This window comes from Delphinus delphis, chromosome 3 (assembly GCF_949987515.2).
Source record: "Delphinus delphis chromosome 3, mDelDel1.2, whole genome shotgun sequence".
NCBI classification, from domain to species: domain Eukaryota; kingdom Metazoa; phylum Chordata; class Mammalia; order Artiodactyla; family Delphinidae; genus Delphinus; species Delphinus delphis.
Window position 1 is genome coordinate 71,678,979 of NC_082685.1, and position 17,613 is coordinate 71,696,591.

Genomic DNA, 17,613 nt, shown 5'->3' on the forward strand with positions numbered 1-17,613 from the left:
TTTAAATGAATGTGAAGGTAATGAATACAAGGAACTGCTATGAAGTTCCACCTTTTCTTATCAAAATGATAACATTAGGCACCCATACTCATGAGAACCAGGCTGGGTAGGGAGAAAGCTAATTGATCTAGGCAGAAACCCTTCGGGGAAAGGACAAGAAGAAAAGAAACCTGGCCACCTGTGTAAGATGAGCACTCCCTAAGCTCTACTCTGAGAAGTGGTAAGTTAACCATTTGGATGGGCTGATAATTGGGTCCGTTGCAATGCATTTGTTATACCATTTAATACTTTTTAAATGGAAACAAATTCAAGCCCTGGAATCTCTGCTCCGTTTTCCTAAAACTTAGAAGCTTACTTTAATAAAAAAAAAAAATCACCAGTGAACTTGACTGAACATAGATATATGATAAATTTATTCAGTTCCTCTGATTAAGTTCAGAGGTAAATTTTCCAAGATAGACGGCAATGTGAGTTTGGGTATTTGAAATTTGAAGAAACTCCTGGGAATCTTATGGTTCTATTTTGGTCAAGGTAAGAAACAAGAGAAAGTCCTTGAAAACTTCTGATTGCTACATTAAAAAAATTGAAGTATAAAAGTTTGACAAAAGTAAGCTACTAGCTAAATATAACAAAATAATATTATAGCATTTTATTTGGAAGAAATGAATATTCCAAGAAAATGTTTAACATTTTGATAAATTTACTTTATAATAGAGGATATTAGTCAAATAGGTCATGTCACGTTAGGTTTAGAGTCCATCTACTGGCTAAAATCCTTGTAGTTTTGTCCATTCATTCAAAAAATATTTATTAAATGCCTACTGTGTGCCAAGCACTATTCTAGACCCTGGGGATAGAAAGTAGAACAAACAAGATCCTGTCTCATGGAACTTAATTAATAGATTGTACTTCATTGGCATGTGTTGTACTAATATAATGACTTGTTAATTTAAACAAGGATTTGGGATGTTGTTAATTTAAACAAGGATTTGGGATGTGCTGTATCAAAACAGTGTTAACATTCCCGACAAGAAAATAATAGCAAACAAGTAGTAAAATATCTTTTTAACTTCTCCCTGCTGAATAGACATCATTTTGGCATGTACATATTCCTTGATAGAGATGACAGAAGCCAGTTTGTTAATAAACACTGCTGGATGGTGGCCAAAACTATAATACTCCATATCTTGATACAATGCAAATGTTGTTTAACTAAGAATTATTAGAACTGGTTGATAAACACTTTTTAAAATGTATTTCGAAAATACGTCTCGTTGTGTCTATAACTATTGGTTTAAATTCTGCAGAAGTCTAGATTTTAAAATAGTTCGTTTTTCTTATTTTAAGTATCCTTCTCACTCCCTAATGGAGTAATCCTCTTTCCTTGTCAGGCTTCTTGAGAACACTAATGAAACATAGAATTTAATATTATATCTTTTTTTCCTTTTCTTCAAATTTTCCTTTCTCCTCTTAACACGTGTAGAATAATCACTTTTTCAAGGGTAGCTCACTCACTCTCATCCTTGACGTCCTTGACGTCATCTCTTTATTGTCATCTCAGCCTTTGAGCCTTTCCCAAAGCACCACTGTAGGTCTTTCTTCTCTCCTGTAGTCCAATAAATCATTTCTTTTCATATTGTTAAAAAGTTGCTGAAACTAAATGGATTACACAGTGTTTTTAATGTATCAGAGAATGGTTGGTGCAATCCGATCAAGAAAATTTCACAGCTACACTTCTTGAGCTGCACCGAATTATGTATTCACCTCTGTCCTCTGCACATGTACGAATTACATCTCTATTACTCTCTATAACTGATGCAGATATAATTCTATGATTGTTGTAAATTTGGCTTGTTTACTCAATAAGAGTCTATTGAGCCTCTACTACACATTTACTCAGCACTCTTCCAGGCAATAACAATAGGACAATGAACAAAATAGACATGTTTTCTAACTTACTGGAATTTACATTTACTGATATTTGGAAGATGGTATATTTCTGGTTAACGTTAGGATAAGCCACTCAACGTTAATGTTGCAGTTTTTAGCCAAAATTTTTTTTTAAATCACTGCTTTTTACTTTTTAGTCAGCTCTCATCTGGGACATTAATTATTTTTATGATAAAAAACCAATTCACAGTTGTGAAAATTAACAAAGTGCACTAATATTCCGTTATCACACTCAACTATCCTAAGAGTACCCCTCAGCTGAAAATGTCCAACCATTTAAATCTGGGGTAACTAGAATATCAAAGTCAACCTTCCTAAGAACTTCATTCACTGTATTGAAATAACAATGATTTCAACATATAATTAGGATGAATTTAATCTTCTCTAACCCCACGGAGTGTCATGTGGAAGTAGGATATTACTTCCCCTTGGACATTGTATTTCCTCCTTTCACTATTGCAAGCAGCTTTAAAGATGAATCTAGCTCAAGAGTGTAAGTGAGGGGCTTTTCAAAGGGTCCACTAAATTACCCACTAACTGGAGAGGAGGGTTAACATGGACGGAGTCTGGGTTAGTCGAAGGCTGACCGTGTAGTCCAAAGCAAACTTCTTTGAAGCGTTATGTTCTATCTTTAAAAATCATGCAAAATGTTTATTGTATCCATATAGTTTCATGCTTATTTTAATATAAAAAACATGTTTCCATTTCTCACCACTGATTAACATTGTTGCCCCACAATGTGTTATAGAAATTTCTACTCCAGAGCTCTGGCACAGTTCCATGTTCTCAGATCATATGTGTACCCCAGTTTGAGAATCACTAGGGTACCTTAACAGAAGCACTCAGAGGACCTGACCTCTGATTGTTATCAAATTGTTCAAGTTTATCCAACTTCAGATTTTCGTATCTGTTGAAAAGTGGTAAAAACCCTGCTTTATTCTCCATAATGTTGCTGGAAAGATCAGAAGAGTCAATAGAATATTATTATTATCATCATCACCATCATCATCATCAAATGACTGGTTTGTTCAACAATCAGAACTTAGGTCAGGGCACAAAGATGAAATGGTTCCATTTTTCTCCAGTTACTGCTTTCAACTATGCAGCATTGAGTTTCCTTCTCCCATCCCGTTATGACAGCTTAGTCAGACCCCACAGCTTTCTGATCACTTTCAGCTATTAAAATATCAGTTCAGTCCAATTTATTTCCTGTTGAAAATTTTACCTCACATCTGTTTGAAATCTCATCTCCTCCTGCCCTCCCTGTTTCAATGAAGTTTCCATTTAAGTAATTTATATTGGGAAAGGAATGGGATCAACTGTTCTATTCCCTTTCTTCTCTTTCTTCCTCTCTTTTCTGTCTCCAAAGAATTGGGATCAAAGATGCAAGTATCCCTAACTCAGCAGATACAGGTGTGGTCCTCCCTTCTCTGTTGCTCTTTTTTGGTTCAAGACCCATCTATCCCTAATGCCCTCTGAGTGGCTCCCGGCTCAATGCTGAATTTCTCCTGGGACACATGTGTGAGTTCTTGTTATGCTTACTAGAACCTGCTTGGAGAAGTACACATTTATGCAAATAAAAAGTATTATGTTGGCAGCAGGAACACATGTAAAAATTCGGGAAGTATAGTATTGTGATTTATGCAAAATCGCATGGGATAACAGTTTTGTTGTACCGCTCATGAAATGGTGTGATGCAGCTTGCTATAGCTGCTGATTAGCGGAGCCGCTTGTGCTACGGCTTAGGGATGTGGGTGAGAAGTTAAGGGAGGCTTCTGTCTTCTCTGAATCTAGGCCATATGTTTAGAGACTTTCTCTTAATTTAAGAGGTGGGGCTGTAATTATTTTTATGTAATTTGTTGTGGTTGGTTCAGTCTAACACAGTGAGGTAGGGAATAGGGTTATACGCTTCAGGTGTACTTGTAACATCAGCATTAAATAGAACTCTTGTGCCAGGGATATCTTTTAGCACAGAAGACTCTGTTACCATTTAGTGGGGTCAGACTACTATGGGCCCAACACTCACCCAGAAGCCTGGGGAATTTCTCCACCAGACAGCTGAGTAGACTGGCACCAGCTTTTCCACCAGTATTGGTTTCAGTTTTTCAAAAGGGAGCATTTTAGAGAAAAACAAACAAGAAAACCACATCAGACATTACATAATAGGTGAAGCAAAGTCCCACAATGTCACATAATGTTTCTCAATGTCAATGTTACTGTGGCGGGTCTTTCATCCCAGTGTCTACCATCTGTTCTATCCTCTACCCCTAAAATGGACCCCTGAAAGTCTGCTGCCCCTAGTATGTGGCCACTCTACTGACGGCATAGTCTTTGTAAAGCAAAACTGAGCAGCATTTTCTATTGGCCTGCAGCCCTTTCCACAGTTCCAGGAGTGTCTCCAGCTCTTCTGTCTTGAGTAGGGTGCATTCTCCCACTCTCTACTCTACACCTTGCCTCAGAGAGAGCCACGGTGACAACATACCATAACAGGGTGGCTCAAAGCTCACCTCAGCCTAAAGTAACCCCATGAAGCTTACTCCACATAGGAGAGAGTGCCAGAAATGTTGCTTTTCTTTAGACTCTTAACTTCAATCCGAAGCTCCTTTCAATAGCAGAAATTCCATTTCAGTCATCATTGGAGCTCCCCTCATCCACGCACAAAATGTTGTGCAAAGGTGCTAAGGTTCTTACACCGAGTAAATATTGAGGAGGCCTTGAAAATTTTTGTCCTTGCTGGTCACTGCTCAGCTGTCTCTCATCCAAGCCCTTGAAGTCTAGTGAATTTGCTGATTCTATGTGAAATTAGGGGCATAAGAACCCGTGCCAAGGATGATAAATTGGGGCCTAACTCCTCATTTCCCTCCCCATTTCCATCCCCTCTTGAGGGGTTTGCCAAGAAGTGGACTGTGGGTCCCCACCACGTTCCCCTTCACTCCTCTCCTTCCCAGCCAAAGGCAACCTCTTCTCCTTTCCTTACCATGCTCCGCAGCTGGTCAGGGACAGCTATTAAAACCACCTTCATGAATTTAGGTTGGGAGTGGGGGATGAGGTGTGGTGTTGGTAATTAACCTGTGGCTGGCAGAAGTTTTGGTTTGGTTCCTGCAGTGGGTTTTTTTTTTTTCTTTAAACTGAAATCAGTTACCAGCATTTAAAAATTGAATCGGTTCACGTAAATATCTATAATGCTAGCTTCTTATGGAAATTTGGAAAATCTGACTATTACTACATGACAATACCCAGCTGGGGCAGAGAAGGGCTGTTTCTGCTTCTGCTCAGGCCAGGCCCAGCCCGCTGCACTAGTTAACAACACCTGCCTGACATGAGGAGTATCTGACTTTGGAAGGTTCTGCTGTGGTCTTTCACAAAAGGCAAGGAGAGGGGCTGTATGGGGGGATATTACCCCAGAACATAAATATAGGCATAGGTGGGGGGGATATAGAGGATCTGGTTATTTCTGAAGAACCAGAAAAGGAACAAATCACAAAATAATAGCAGAATAAATTATCCCTCCACATTCACAATAAAAATAGCTACCATATTCAGAGATTTCATCACATCCTAGGCCCTTAAAAGAGGCAATGCCATTTAATCCTCACAAAAACCATGTGAGGTGAGGACTACTAACTGTTTCACTGATGGGAAAACTGAGGTTCAGAGCAAAGTAATTTTGGCTAAGCCGCAAGGCTGATAGGTTGAGGAACTTGGAATGCAGGTATGTATGACTTTACTATGGGGCTCCATTGTCTCCACTACCATAGATATTAGTGGTCCTTCTTTAAGGGATTAAAGGCACAGAAATTAATGACCAAGTTTAATGAGATCAGACCCTAGATTGGAAGTCACCTTGACACTAAGTGAGTACTAGTTATTAAGTCTATTCCTGCTCCCTCTTCTAGAAGGAGGCTATTTTCTAAGCATGCCTTGAAGGTCAGGGTGTCACCATGCTTTTACAAATAGCAGTTATTCAATAGATATGTTAGTTTTATTAGTCCTTGGAGCTTGCCTTAAATTTTACTAAGTGTGAAAGTGTGAGTATGTGGGGAGGGGACAAAAAGAGGCAAGGGGCTGAGGAAGGGGAACACAGCTCATGATCCCTCCTGTGGTGGCCACAGACGTGTTGATAAGAAATATAGAGACATACTACTAGGAAAGAGGTTTGCGGGAATATAAAATAGCTACAGAAAAAGAAAGGCTTGAAATGAGTCAAAATGCTTTGTTTGGTTCTGGGAAATCCCTAGAAATAGAAAGCTACCTAATATGATAAGCTTTTAGGTTGACAAACATGATTTCAGAATCAAGGATTTAATCAAACTTGTTAGTTTGAATTTGCATGTTTACAGTGTAATGAATCTCACATTATGTAATAGACACAAATTTTATATCTTATTAGCACTTATGTATTTTGAAACAGTATTGATACTTTATAAACTTATAACAAAATTTCCTCTCATGAATTTAAGCTAAAATACAATGATTTATGCAAGAACTGAAGTTATTACTGCTAAATATCACATATGAGAGGAAATTAGATTGTAGAATAACAGATAAGGAGGCTCTAGATGCTGATAGAATTATAATTCCATTTCTAGGTGGGATAAATGAGAAATTTCATGTCATTAGTTTTACAGTTGTAAAAACAAAAAAACCATGCCAACTAAGTTGATGACTTTTCATTAGCTGTGATGAGGTGATTTTAGAAGTAATAGTGTTGTTTTGGGGGGAAAATCCAGAGAAAGAGAGCCATGTGAAAATTTTACCACGTGAAAAAGTTTCTTAGTTTATGTCGACGATTTGTCAGATTTTTTTCTCACCTGAGATTATTCTCTGGCATTCAGCGATGGTTTACAATCCAGGTTTTCAGCCCTGGTGGATATCCTAAAGCAAAACAATGAGGTATATTGATGGCAGTTCCTAGTTCTTTTACAGCTACTATTTAAGGTCTGAGATTGTTCATATAAAAAGGTAACAATTAAATGGCATTTACTACATTTAAGTTCTGAAGTAAGGCATCATCTATGCTACCACTGTATAGCTGAAACTGAGGCTAAAACAGATAGTGACTTGCTTAAGGTAACCCAGCATGCAAATTGGCAGAAGTAGGTCCCAAACTCTGATCTCTTTCCACTGGAGACCCTTAGTCTCGTGCTTTGACCTCCCTTTTTCTAGAGTTTAAGGCTAAGTAGTGTTTTACACCACTGATAACCTTGTATTTTGCTTGTTGTTGTTCATCTGTTTGCTAATATTCTTTGAGTATTGTCAATGTGGACATATTTATTAGACTGCTCAACAGAGGATATGTTAAATAACAACATTGGTATTGCATCAACAAAATTTTGACAGGGGTAAACTCTATAAAATTACGCGGCCAGTTTCCTCAATGAAGAGTTTCAAGGAAAAAAAAAAGTGGAGGCGAGTACCTACAGATTAAAAGTGGCAAGAGATAGATCAACCAAATACATTGTGTTTTGGAACTTGTCTGGGTCCTGATTTGAGCAAACCAACTGAAAAAAAATTATGAGACAATCAGGGAAATTTGAACAGTGTATATTTAATTGTATTAAGGAATTATTGTTAACTTTTAAGGTGTAATAATGCAATTGTGGTTGAGTATCTAATATTTTAAGATATTTTTAAAAATCTTTATCTTTTAGAGCTACATATTGAAAGAGATGAATTGATATGACCTTAGGGATTTCCTTCAAATCCCTGCTCCTCTGCAACAGATGAAGATGATTGGTCTTTAGTTGACAATTTCTGAAGCTGCGTTCTGAGTACCTGCTGGTTCATTATACTATTCTACCTACTTTTGAGTCTGTTTGACATTTTCTGCAAGGGAATGTATTGTTCAATGATGAACCCAAAGTAGATCACTACTTTGATATTATTTTGCATAATGCTTTCTATCAGGGAGGGCTCTGAAGGGGCCTGAAAGGGTCTTAGAAGTAGTGTGGTCTCCACATCCTCCTTTTCTTTGGGGCACAAAGCAGAGGTCGGGGTTGAGTGGGGGTGAAGGAGTGGAAATTATTCTCTCTTCCTCCTCCCTCCCACCTATCCCGCCCAAGATCGTTTCAAACTAGGTGCCCTCCGAAAGATTTCTAATGTTTTCTAAAATAAAGGCTGAAGTGTGTGGGGAAGAAGGGGTAGAAAGAGGAAAATGTCGGTTTACAGCTTTTAGATGCCTTCTTTATTCTGGTCTTGACTTTGCTCATTACTTTGTCGTCAGGGGGTAGAAGAACGTATACCTTTAATTCCCTGGCCCACGTGACAATGTTTTTGTTTTAGGGTAAATTTTACTGGACAGGAAATTCTCAGAGAGCTTACGTCACCGCCAACAGTTTACAGCAATTACCGTATTGACGCTACTTGTTTACAAAGCATGGAAACTTGAGCAGCCGCGCGAGGACAATTTTAGTTGATTTTAGAGTTCAGACTTAAATCATTATTTTTATGTGACTTAAATCTTAAGCAGTGTTGACAATGAGGGCCTGAACAGAGCTAGTTTTTTTTTTTTCTGTAATCTCTATTGATATATTTCCCAGGCTGTGTCTAGGGCGTAAAGCAGAGAACAAATCCACTTTCGTTTCTGGGGAACTTCCGGAAGCGTTTACTGCAGTAGTGCGCCTGCGCAGTTGGTCTCCACCAAATTGCCCGCTTTCCTTCGTCCGGCTAGCAGGAGGCGCTGTGAGGTAATGGCTAGTCTTCTCCTCAGGCCTCTGGAACTTTGCGTAAAACGGTAGGAGGCGAAGCGGGCTGAGGGGCGTTCTATCCTCGACTGCCCCGGTCTCTATGACCCTTTGTCCTCCAGCCTCGCCCGGGCTGTGGGCCTGCGGGCCTGGTTGCTAGGTGGAAGCGGGGCGCGGCGGCGGCCGCGGCGGCTACCCGGGCGTTTAAAAAACTGCTACGCAGGCGGCAAAAGGTCCTCAGGCGGCGGACTCGCGTCTCCCTGGAAACAGGCCGGGCCGGGTGGCCGAGCGGCTTTTGAGTCGGGGCCGGGTTGCGGGTGGACTGGCGGCCCGGGGCCGGGGAGCCGGGCGCGCTGCAGGCGGACCGCAGAGCGGGGTCCGGGTGTCCCGGGCCGCAGGCGGGTGGCGGGAGCCTCGGCGGGAGTCCAGCCGGGGGTCGCGGGCTGCCAGCCACTCAGCCGGGCTCCTTTTCCTCGCAGCAGACCCCGCCTGCGGGCCGCCGACCGCGACCATGGTCTCCAAGTCCGACCAACTGCTCATCGTCGTGTCCATCCTAGAAGGTGAGTGGCCCGGGACTTGGCGTTTGCGACTGCTGCTTCCTGAATTTTAACAGTAGTATGGGACCGAGGCTTTATTAACCTGAAAAACTCTGTCATCTTTGCTTGTGCCGTCCCCAGAGACTTCTTCAAAGTTGTACACAGTGAGGTCTATTGGCCAGTTGATTTAAAAATCCCCCAAGGGAGTGTGAGAGCTCTTAGGGATAGGTGATATTTAGCGTGACTAGCCGTAGACCCAGAGAATGTTGGAAAAACGATTTCCATCAGAGGCAGCACGTCGATGACGTATATTATGAGCCGAAAGTGTGCCTTGAAAGCACGTTCTGTTCAGCAATCTCCTGGTAGTACCATTGGTGAGAACTTTACTTTGACTCGAGTACACGTTTCCTGCATTTTCAGAAGTGTTGCGGTGGCTGTTCCCTTTACAGCTCTTGACGGGGGACGTAGAGGACTACAGTTGTCGAGAGGGTCTATTACACATGCCTCGAAGTTTGGTTTGTTGAATGAGTTACATTTGTTTATTTGGAGACTCACTGAGTGTCAGGCACTGCGCTGGGAATGGAAGAGTAAAATAGTTCTGGTTCTAAAAGCTAAGGGAGTAGCATGGAGAACAATAAATAATTCAGATAATTCATCATGATGTGGAAGAGAGAATGACCACCTCTGTCTGGGGAAAAGCTGGGAAAGGTTTCCCAGAGGAAGTGACATTTATTTGGGTCCTACAGGATGATTAGAAATTTGTCAGGCGCAAAGAAAGGAAGGAAGGGCATTCCAGGCAAAGGGAAGAGCCAGTGGCGTGTTTAAGGTATAGAAAAACAAGGCATGTTCTTTGATTGCTTGAATTCAGTGTGGTTGGAGAGCAGGTTGCAGGAAAGTGGAGGGTATAGGAGTTGATAGGTAAATTGAGGATAGGTTTTGAATAACATGACGCGAAGACGGCATCTTGAGTGGTGAGAGGAATGGCTGGGGACCCCTGCCCTGCCGTGGGCGGTATCTTGTGGAGGCCTGGCACCATTTGGGTGGTGAGAGGAAAGAAAACATTACAAAGCCGAATTCTGAGTTTTGGAAGAGAAGACTGACCAGAAGCTTTAGTGTTGGGGCAGATTTAACTGTTAGGTTACTGACTGTTTAAAGACATAGGACTGAAATCCCATTGTAATTTGGTGAACATAAGCTTTTGGACTTGGAACTGTGCCCATGCTATGAGGTAACAAATGTCAAGTGCTCTCTCCCTTCAAGGTTGTAGGGTTCTGTCTCCTTGGGGAGATCAAATTAATGTGCAGGACATATGTTGGGATGTAATATAAATAAAATAAAAATAAATGATACAGGCTGTAAATGCAGGTTTTGGAGGTGGGAGAGGATGATGGCTGAAGTGCCTTGAGTGGTAGGTAAGCTTTAGATAAGCGAGGATAGAAGAAAGTCATTCCGGGAGATTGGACAACCCAGGCCACTGTGGGATTGAGCATGGTGGGTGGAACAGTGAAGAGGTCAGCAAGGTGACCAGACCCAAGGAAGGTGAATATTCAGGAATATTGTGGTAAGAAATAAGCTTGTACAGATAGAGTGAATAGGCCTTGGAGGATCTTGAAAGCCAAGGAATTTAGGTTTAATGTTCTAAAAAATAGGGAGCCAGTGTATATTCCTAAGTAGGAAAGAGTTTTTTTGCAAATGTACTTTAGTAGCAGCATGAAGGGAAGAGAACCTGGAGTCAGGAAGGTCAGTTAGGGGTTGCTACAAACATATCTAAAACTGGCCCACGGTCCTCCAAACTGTTCCTCCTCTTGCGTTTGTATTTTCATTCATTGTAACCATGCTGTTGCATCAAGCCGAGACCCTGGGAGTCATCATCTTCCTGCATTCCCTCTCCATCCCCAACTTATAAATGGTCACTGAGTGTTGATTTTATTTTTAAAATAATAGTACATGTTTCATATAAACTTTTAAATGAATGAGTTTCCATTCTGGGTGTCTTGCTTTGGGGCCGTCATTATCCACCTAATCTACTGTAGTAATCGTCTCAGTAGTCTGTTTCATGAATGTTTTCTTTTCAGAAAACACTTAGTGTCCACCTTACTGTCTGGGGATAACCTTTCTGAAGTGCCAATCTAATTTTCTTAAAATCCTTCGGTGTGCTGAGGGGTAAGGTCTGTACTTAAGAGTGGCGTACATGGCCCTTTATGGTAGACCTGTTGCCTATCTTTTTAGCCTCATCTCCCCTCCTGCCATATGTTCATGTGTTCCCAGTCCTTCAACTATATTGAGCTGCTTGCAATTTCTTGACCACATTTCTAGAAATGCCCTTTATTCAAAATAAAATGATTGGGTTTCTACTATGAGCAAACTTTGGGCTATTTACTGGATTCCAAGGACGAAAATGACAGCGTTTCTGTTCTCAAGGTATTCATTGTCTTTGGGACGAGGCAGGGACCTGTTTGTTCTATTGCTTATCCTCTATTTTCAAGCTTATTGGAGGTTGTAGTTAGGATAGTCTGAAAATACAGGGTTTTTTTGACATATATGAAAATTCATTTGGGAAACTTAGTGATCTTTCAGAGCAGCTGAAAATGAGGTCCAGCGAGAGGCCTCCAATTAGTGCTAATTGGGAGAGCCATGCCATGTGTGGTAAGACTCTTAATAGGGAGTTTCAAATGAGAACATCAGGTTGAAACTCACAGGTTTGCAATCAAGCTCTTTCTGGCCAGCTTAATTCCTTACTAAGTGGCTTGTAGCAGGGTGAGTAGCAGCAGGGATGTATTTACTTAACAGTGGTTAAAACTCTCCTAACTGAAATCCCGCTCACCGAAATCCCCCTCACCAGACCTGGAAACATGTTGGCTGTAAGACTCTTAGTGCTTCTTTCTTAGTTTTTTAACTTTCTGTTTTCAGTGTTTTAAGTTTGTTTCTTTCCACTAGACCCTCAATTCCTCAAGAACAAGTACTCTGTTTTACTCTTTGCATCCCATTTTGTGGCGTATACCCGACTTTGAATATGCCTTCAACAAACAGTAAAGGAATGAGGTCAGGCAGTACAAATGGACAGTAATGTGTAGATAGAATATTTTAATATTTCTTGATAATATACAACATTGTCCTTGAAAATAACATGAATGAATAAATGTGTTTATTTTCCTTTGGCTAATTTGTAAGGTATTCTTAACTGTTAGCAGGAAAGTTAAGATGCAGGTGAATTTGTTTTTGCTAATTTATTTCTCAACTCTCCAGATGATTTAACTGTTCTATATTAAGTACTGGTATCCTAATATCTAAAATTGGTGTAATCACATTTTTAACTCTTTAATTCAAATGTTATTAAGATCATTGCTGCTCACAGTGTGAACCAAGGACAACACCATGGACATCTTCTGGGATCTTGTTAGAAATGCAGACTCTCTGGCCCACCCCAGACCTACTGAACCAGAATCTACATTTTAACAGGGTTCCTGGGTAATTCATTGCACATTAGTGTCAGAGAAGCACTAATTTATTAATTATAGCTTTCAATTTGATAAATGTTTTTTATGAATCATGAATTTGAGTGTATCTGTGAGTATGTGCTAGTGAGGTAGTTTATGGACTATACAAGTCAACCACTGTTAACATATGTCAGTTTCTAAAACACATGCTAAATGATCGTATTTGATTTTTGTACACTTGTGGTTAACCTGTACAGTCTTTTTTTCTAGGTCGCCATTTCCCCAAACGTCCAAAACATATGCTTGTAGTAGAAGCAAAGTTTGATGGAGAACAGTTGGCTACTGATCCTGTGGACCATACTGACCAGCCAGAATTTGCTACTGAGTTAGCCTGGGAAATTGACAGGAAAGCACTTCATCAGCACAGGTGACTGTTATTTTCAACTTGTTTGGGTCTTTTTCAGGCTGTTATAAATAAATACATATATATCTCTAAGTAGATAATAGTAATATTTGTTGAGTGGTTTTTTAATGTGTCAGGAAATTTGTAAGTACTTTGCAACAGTAATTCATTTAAACATCAGACTAACCCTATGAAGTAGGTATTATTTCCCCCGTATTACAGATGAGAAAACTGAGGCCTAAGAGGTTAAGTAACTTGCCTTAAGTCAGTCAGCTGGACCGTGGTAGAGCCCAGCAGCCAGTTCAACTCCAGAGCTAAGCTTTTAACCACTACACTTAGCTTAGCTTGCTTTTTTCTTTCTTTTTTTTTGCTAATGTCTGAGAGAATAAATATTCTAGAAGTGCCATCATGATGCCTACCCACTATTAAATGTGGGTTGGAATTCACTGTTATTTTTTTTTTTTTTGTGGTGCGCGGGCCTCTCACTGTTGTGGCCTCTCCCATTGCGGAGCACAGGCTCCGGATGCGCAGGCTCAGTGGCCATGGCTCACAGGCCCAGCTGCTCTGCGGCATGTGGGATCCTCCCGGAGCGGGGCACGAACCGGCGTCCCCTGCATCGGCAGGCGGACTCTCAACCAGTGCGCCACCGGGGAAGCCCCACTGTAATTTTTATTAATAAATTTATTGTATATTTTACCTGGCTTGCCAAGGAGATATATATATATATATATATATATATATATGTAGTAATTATATAAGGTATTCTTTCTAATTTTACACTTGATTTTAGACCTCTAAATACTTTATTGGTATATAAAACATATTTAAAGTTATAGCTTATTATTTCATGAACTATTACGACCAGAGCAGGCAAGAACACTAACACTTTTATTTTAAAAAGAATTGAAAATATGGTTCCTCTGGGGAACATAGAATCTCTTTAATATTTGTTCTTTCTTAGTACTAAATGAAATAAAAGTACCAAGTTTAAAAAATGAAAGCAAGGAGAAATTTAATTTCTTCTATTGTTAGATTAGTCCATGGATTTATTTGAAAGGGTATCAAATTCCTAGAGGATATTAGAATTTTGTATTTCATCTCAGTGACTTCTGTAATATCTGCTCAGACAGAGACTTGATATATTAGTGCCTGCCTTGGTGGTTGTGTATCTAATTGTGTTAGTGCAGAGTGGTACCACTCTGTATTTTGTAGACTGAGAAAATAACACAGATAAATTAAATATAGAAATGATGATCTTGTGCCAAGTGCAGGTTTCATAGTCATTCCATTAGATGACAGTGGTGGCAAAATCCAATCAGCTTACTATATGAGTGAGCCAGTATAGGGGTTCCAGACTCAAAAGAAGCCATGTTATACCAGTGAAGGTCATGCTTATATGACCTTATCATGTAGTAAATTGAATTGTTGTTAACTTAATTTTAATAATTTGTGATATGACATTTGATTCTTAAATTTATTTCGTTTTTTTAGCAACAAAAAGAGCTATAAGCATATACGCGTGTGTATTTGAAGCTTTATGTGTGTGTGACAGTCTAAGAAAGAAAATTTAAAATCAATCTTGAAAATTCATGGTAATTTTTGACTTTAAAAGAGTTTTGTATGTTACAGAAGCTTGAGAAACATTGATCTAGATGTTAGCTTCTTCGATGAGAGACTAAAATTTTTGACATGTTTTGTATATTACTTTAGTTGGTGTATAGATAAGTAGACATAATTAATAATTACGCCAGTTGAAGAGTTTTTCAGAAAATATAGAATAGATATAGGTTATCCAACAAAATTATAATTGTCTTGATAGTAGTAGGCTGCTTTTTCAAAGCTAATAGAAAGTTCAGTATTAAGCAAAAGCGATTTTATTTATCACATAAATTGTTATGTTGCAGGCTACAGCGTACTCCTATCAAACTCCATTGTTTTGCCTTGGATCCTTTATCTTCAGCCAGGGAAACTATAGGTTACATTGTTCTAGACCTAAGAACTGCTCAAGAAACAAAGCAGGTACTGACCTTTTGATGTTTTGTTACTGATTATGTAAACAGTTGGTTATATTCAATAGATAACAGATTGATGGAAAGAACATGGAATATTGGACCTAATAGATAATGGGCTTGAGCCACTATGGTAGTTCTTAGTTCTTATGATGAATTTGATTTAGAAAATCCTGACCTTTTGGTCATTCTTTTGGCCGAGAACCATCTCTCTCAAAGAAACTTCTCTCTGAGTTCAAATCTGTGTTCAAGTTGCCATTACCTTTAACACGTTCAGCTCCTGCACTTCACCTTCAAAGGTGTACCTCTTTTAGAGTTCCTTGCTTCAGTGGATGGTCACCACCCTCCTACCAGTTAGGTGAGCTAGAAGTATAGAAGTCTTCCTTGACACGTCCCTTTCCTGGCCTCCTTGGCCACCCTTTGCAGTTGGTTTTCCCTCCTGATCCATCTGCTATTCTGCATTTTCACACTGCCATCTCAACTTAAGCCACTATCTGTGCTTCTTACCTTGGCTGTCTTAATAGTAGCCTTCTAACTGGTTTCCCTGCTTCCCGCTCCTTGCATTCCTTATGTAGTGGTTAGAGGAAGGGAATTTCTTGAAAGACACTTGTTATGTAAATAGTACTCCCACCACAGGAAGGAAGAACAACTCAGGGTCTTGATTCCTGTGCTTTTTGTTATTGAAAATGCTTCTTATGTCTTTTAAAATATCTTAGAACCTTTTTTGTGTGTTATTGACTTTAGAAATTCTAACTTTCAGTTTTTCCTAATGACTTTTTTCTGGTCCAACTTTCTTAAGAAAATAAAGTAAAAAAAAAATTTCTTTTAATTTAAAGTCCTCAATTGACTTGAATCTTAAATTAGGATTCTGTGAAGAAAAATTTACCTGTTACTAACATTTTTGGTACTGATAGCAATGATAGAGGCATACCTTGTTTTATAGCAGTTCACTTTATTGTGCTTCACAGATACTTTTTTTTTTTACACCAGTTGAAGGTTTGTGGCAACCCTATGTCAAGCAAATCTGTTGGGGCTGTTTTCCAGCAGCATTTGCTCACATTTTGGTAATTCTTGTAATGTTTCAAACATTTTCATTATTATATTTGTTACAGTGATCTGTGATCAGTGATCTCTGATGTTACTATTGTAAAAAGATTATGACTCACTGAAGGCTCAGATGATGGTTAGCATTTTTAGCAATAAAGTACTTTTTAAATAAGGTATGTACATTGTTTTTTTAGGCATGATGCTACTGCACACTTAATAGACTACAGGATAGTGTAAACATAACTTTTGTATGCACCAGGAAACCAAAAAATTTGTGTGACTCACTTTATTGCAATAGTCACTTTATTGTGGTGGTCTGGAACTGAACTTACAATATCTCCAAGGGTATGTTTGTATTTGCAAATGAGCCAGTCAACCTGGCCCAAATTTGGAATTATTCAAAAGAAACTGAACTGCTTTAAAAGAGGACTTGTTTCTCCTCCATCCTTAGGTACTCATCACCTCTCTGCCCCCAAGTTCTGAAAAAGGTTTTCCTTCTTTAAGCTTAGACCCTGATTACTTCTGCAGTTGCTTTGGTTAAAGAGAAGATAAATCCTTTCAGGAGGAGGATATCTGAGCTGAGATCATGCCTCTAAATGCTTTTGGTGTTCCTTTTCCCCTTGTCTAGTCCTTTAGGGCAGTTTGTCATCGTATTGGTGAACAAAGTTAAGGAGAATTTTTTTTTTTTTTTGCGGTACGCGGGCCTCTCACTGTTGTGGCCTCTCCCGTTGTGGAGCACAGGCTCCAGACGCGCAGGCTCAGCGGCCATGGCTCACGGGCCCAGCCGCTCCGCGGCTTGTGGGATCTTCCTGGACCGGGGCACGAACCTGTGTCCCCTGCATCAGCAGGCAGACTCTCCACCACTGTGCCACCAGGGAAGCCCCCGAGAAATTTTTTTAAATTATGTTAGTTTTGGGAAAACCAAATATTGTCTTGTTTAATGTCTTCTGTTTGCCAGCAGAAGAAATATTTGAAGTTGGATAGTAGAATATTTGAATTTCAAGATAAATTGATTCTTTATAAATAAACACAAACAGAAGAGCCTAGATTTATTTTTCTGAGTTAATAACAAAAATATATCATAAATCCTGTGAACAGCTAAAAATCTTTTTTTCCAGGCTTATACTTAAGATTAGAAAATATCTGTCATAAGAAATACAGCAACAAACTGAGTTTTTGCCTTTAAAAAAACTTGGTTGTGGAATTTTTTTAAATACCTGTGTGCTAGTTCACTCTGTTTTACTTACAAACATAATTTGAATATAAAGCTGCAGTTTTTGGTTTTGATTACTATAAGCACCAGTTCCTATGCCTTTATATTACAGTGGTCAGAGTAAGAATTCTGTTTACACGTATTGAAATGGTGCCCCTTCACTAATGATACACGTGGTCTTGGGCCATGAGATTTTGATTTCGGTATTAGAATTCTTGAGGTGACCTTGCGGTTTGGGGGAGGAGGTGGCTATTCAGGTAATTTAGGATACCTCATTCTGTGAGAAACCCTTTCTATTTCAGTTTCAGTCAAATACATGGTTCATAACCCAGAAC

At 39.5% G+C, this 17,613-nt stretch overlaps 1 protein-coding gene across 5 annotated transcripts in view; it reads left to right on the top strand.

Annotated features, from left to right (window-relative positions):
• The first annotated feature begins 8,202 nt into the window (after nt 1-8,202).
• The window catches only part of CEP120 (centrosomal protein 120), a 79,306-nt gene continuing 69,895 nt past the window's right edge, over nt 8,203-17,613 (top strand). Inside the window, exons 1-4 of one of the 5 annotated variants that reach the window (XM_060008950.1) lie at nt 8,203-8,636; nt 9,113-9,193; nt 12,877-13,033; nt 14,914-15,028. In XM_060008950.1, coding sequence (XP_059864933.1) covers nt 9,145-9,193; nt 12,877-13,033; nt 14,914-15,028 — 321 coding nt within the window. In that variant the 5' untranslated portion in view covers nt 8,203-8,636; nt 9,113-9,144. Of the gene's footprint in view, nt 8,637-8,668; nt 8,684-8,755; nt 9,194-12,876; nt 13,034-14,913; nt 15,029-17,613 lie in introns of those variants that run through there. The other 4 variants (XM_060008951.1, XM_060008952.1, XM_060008949.1 and 1 more) reach the window with 4 other exon arrangements.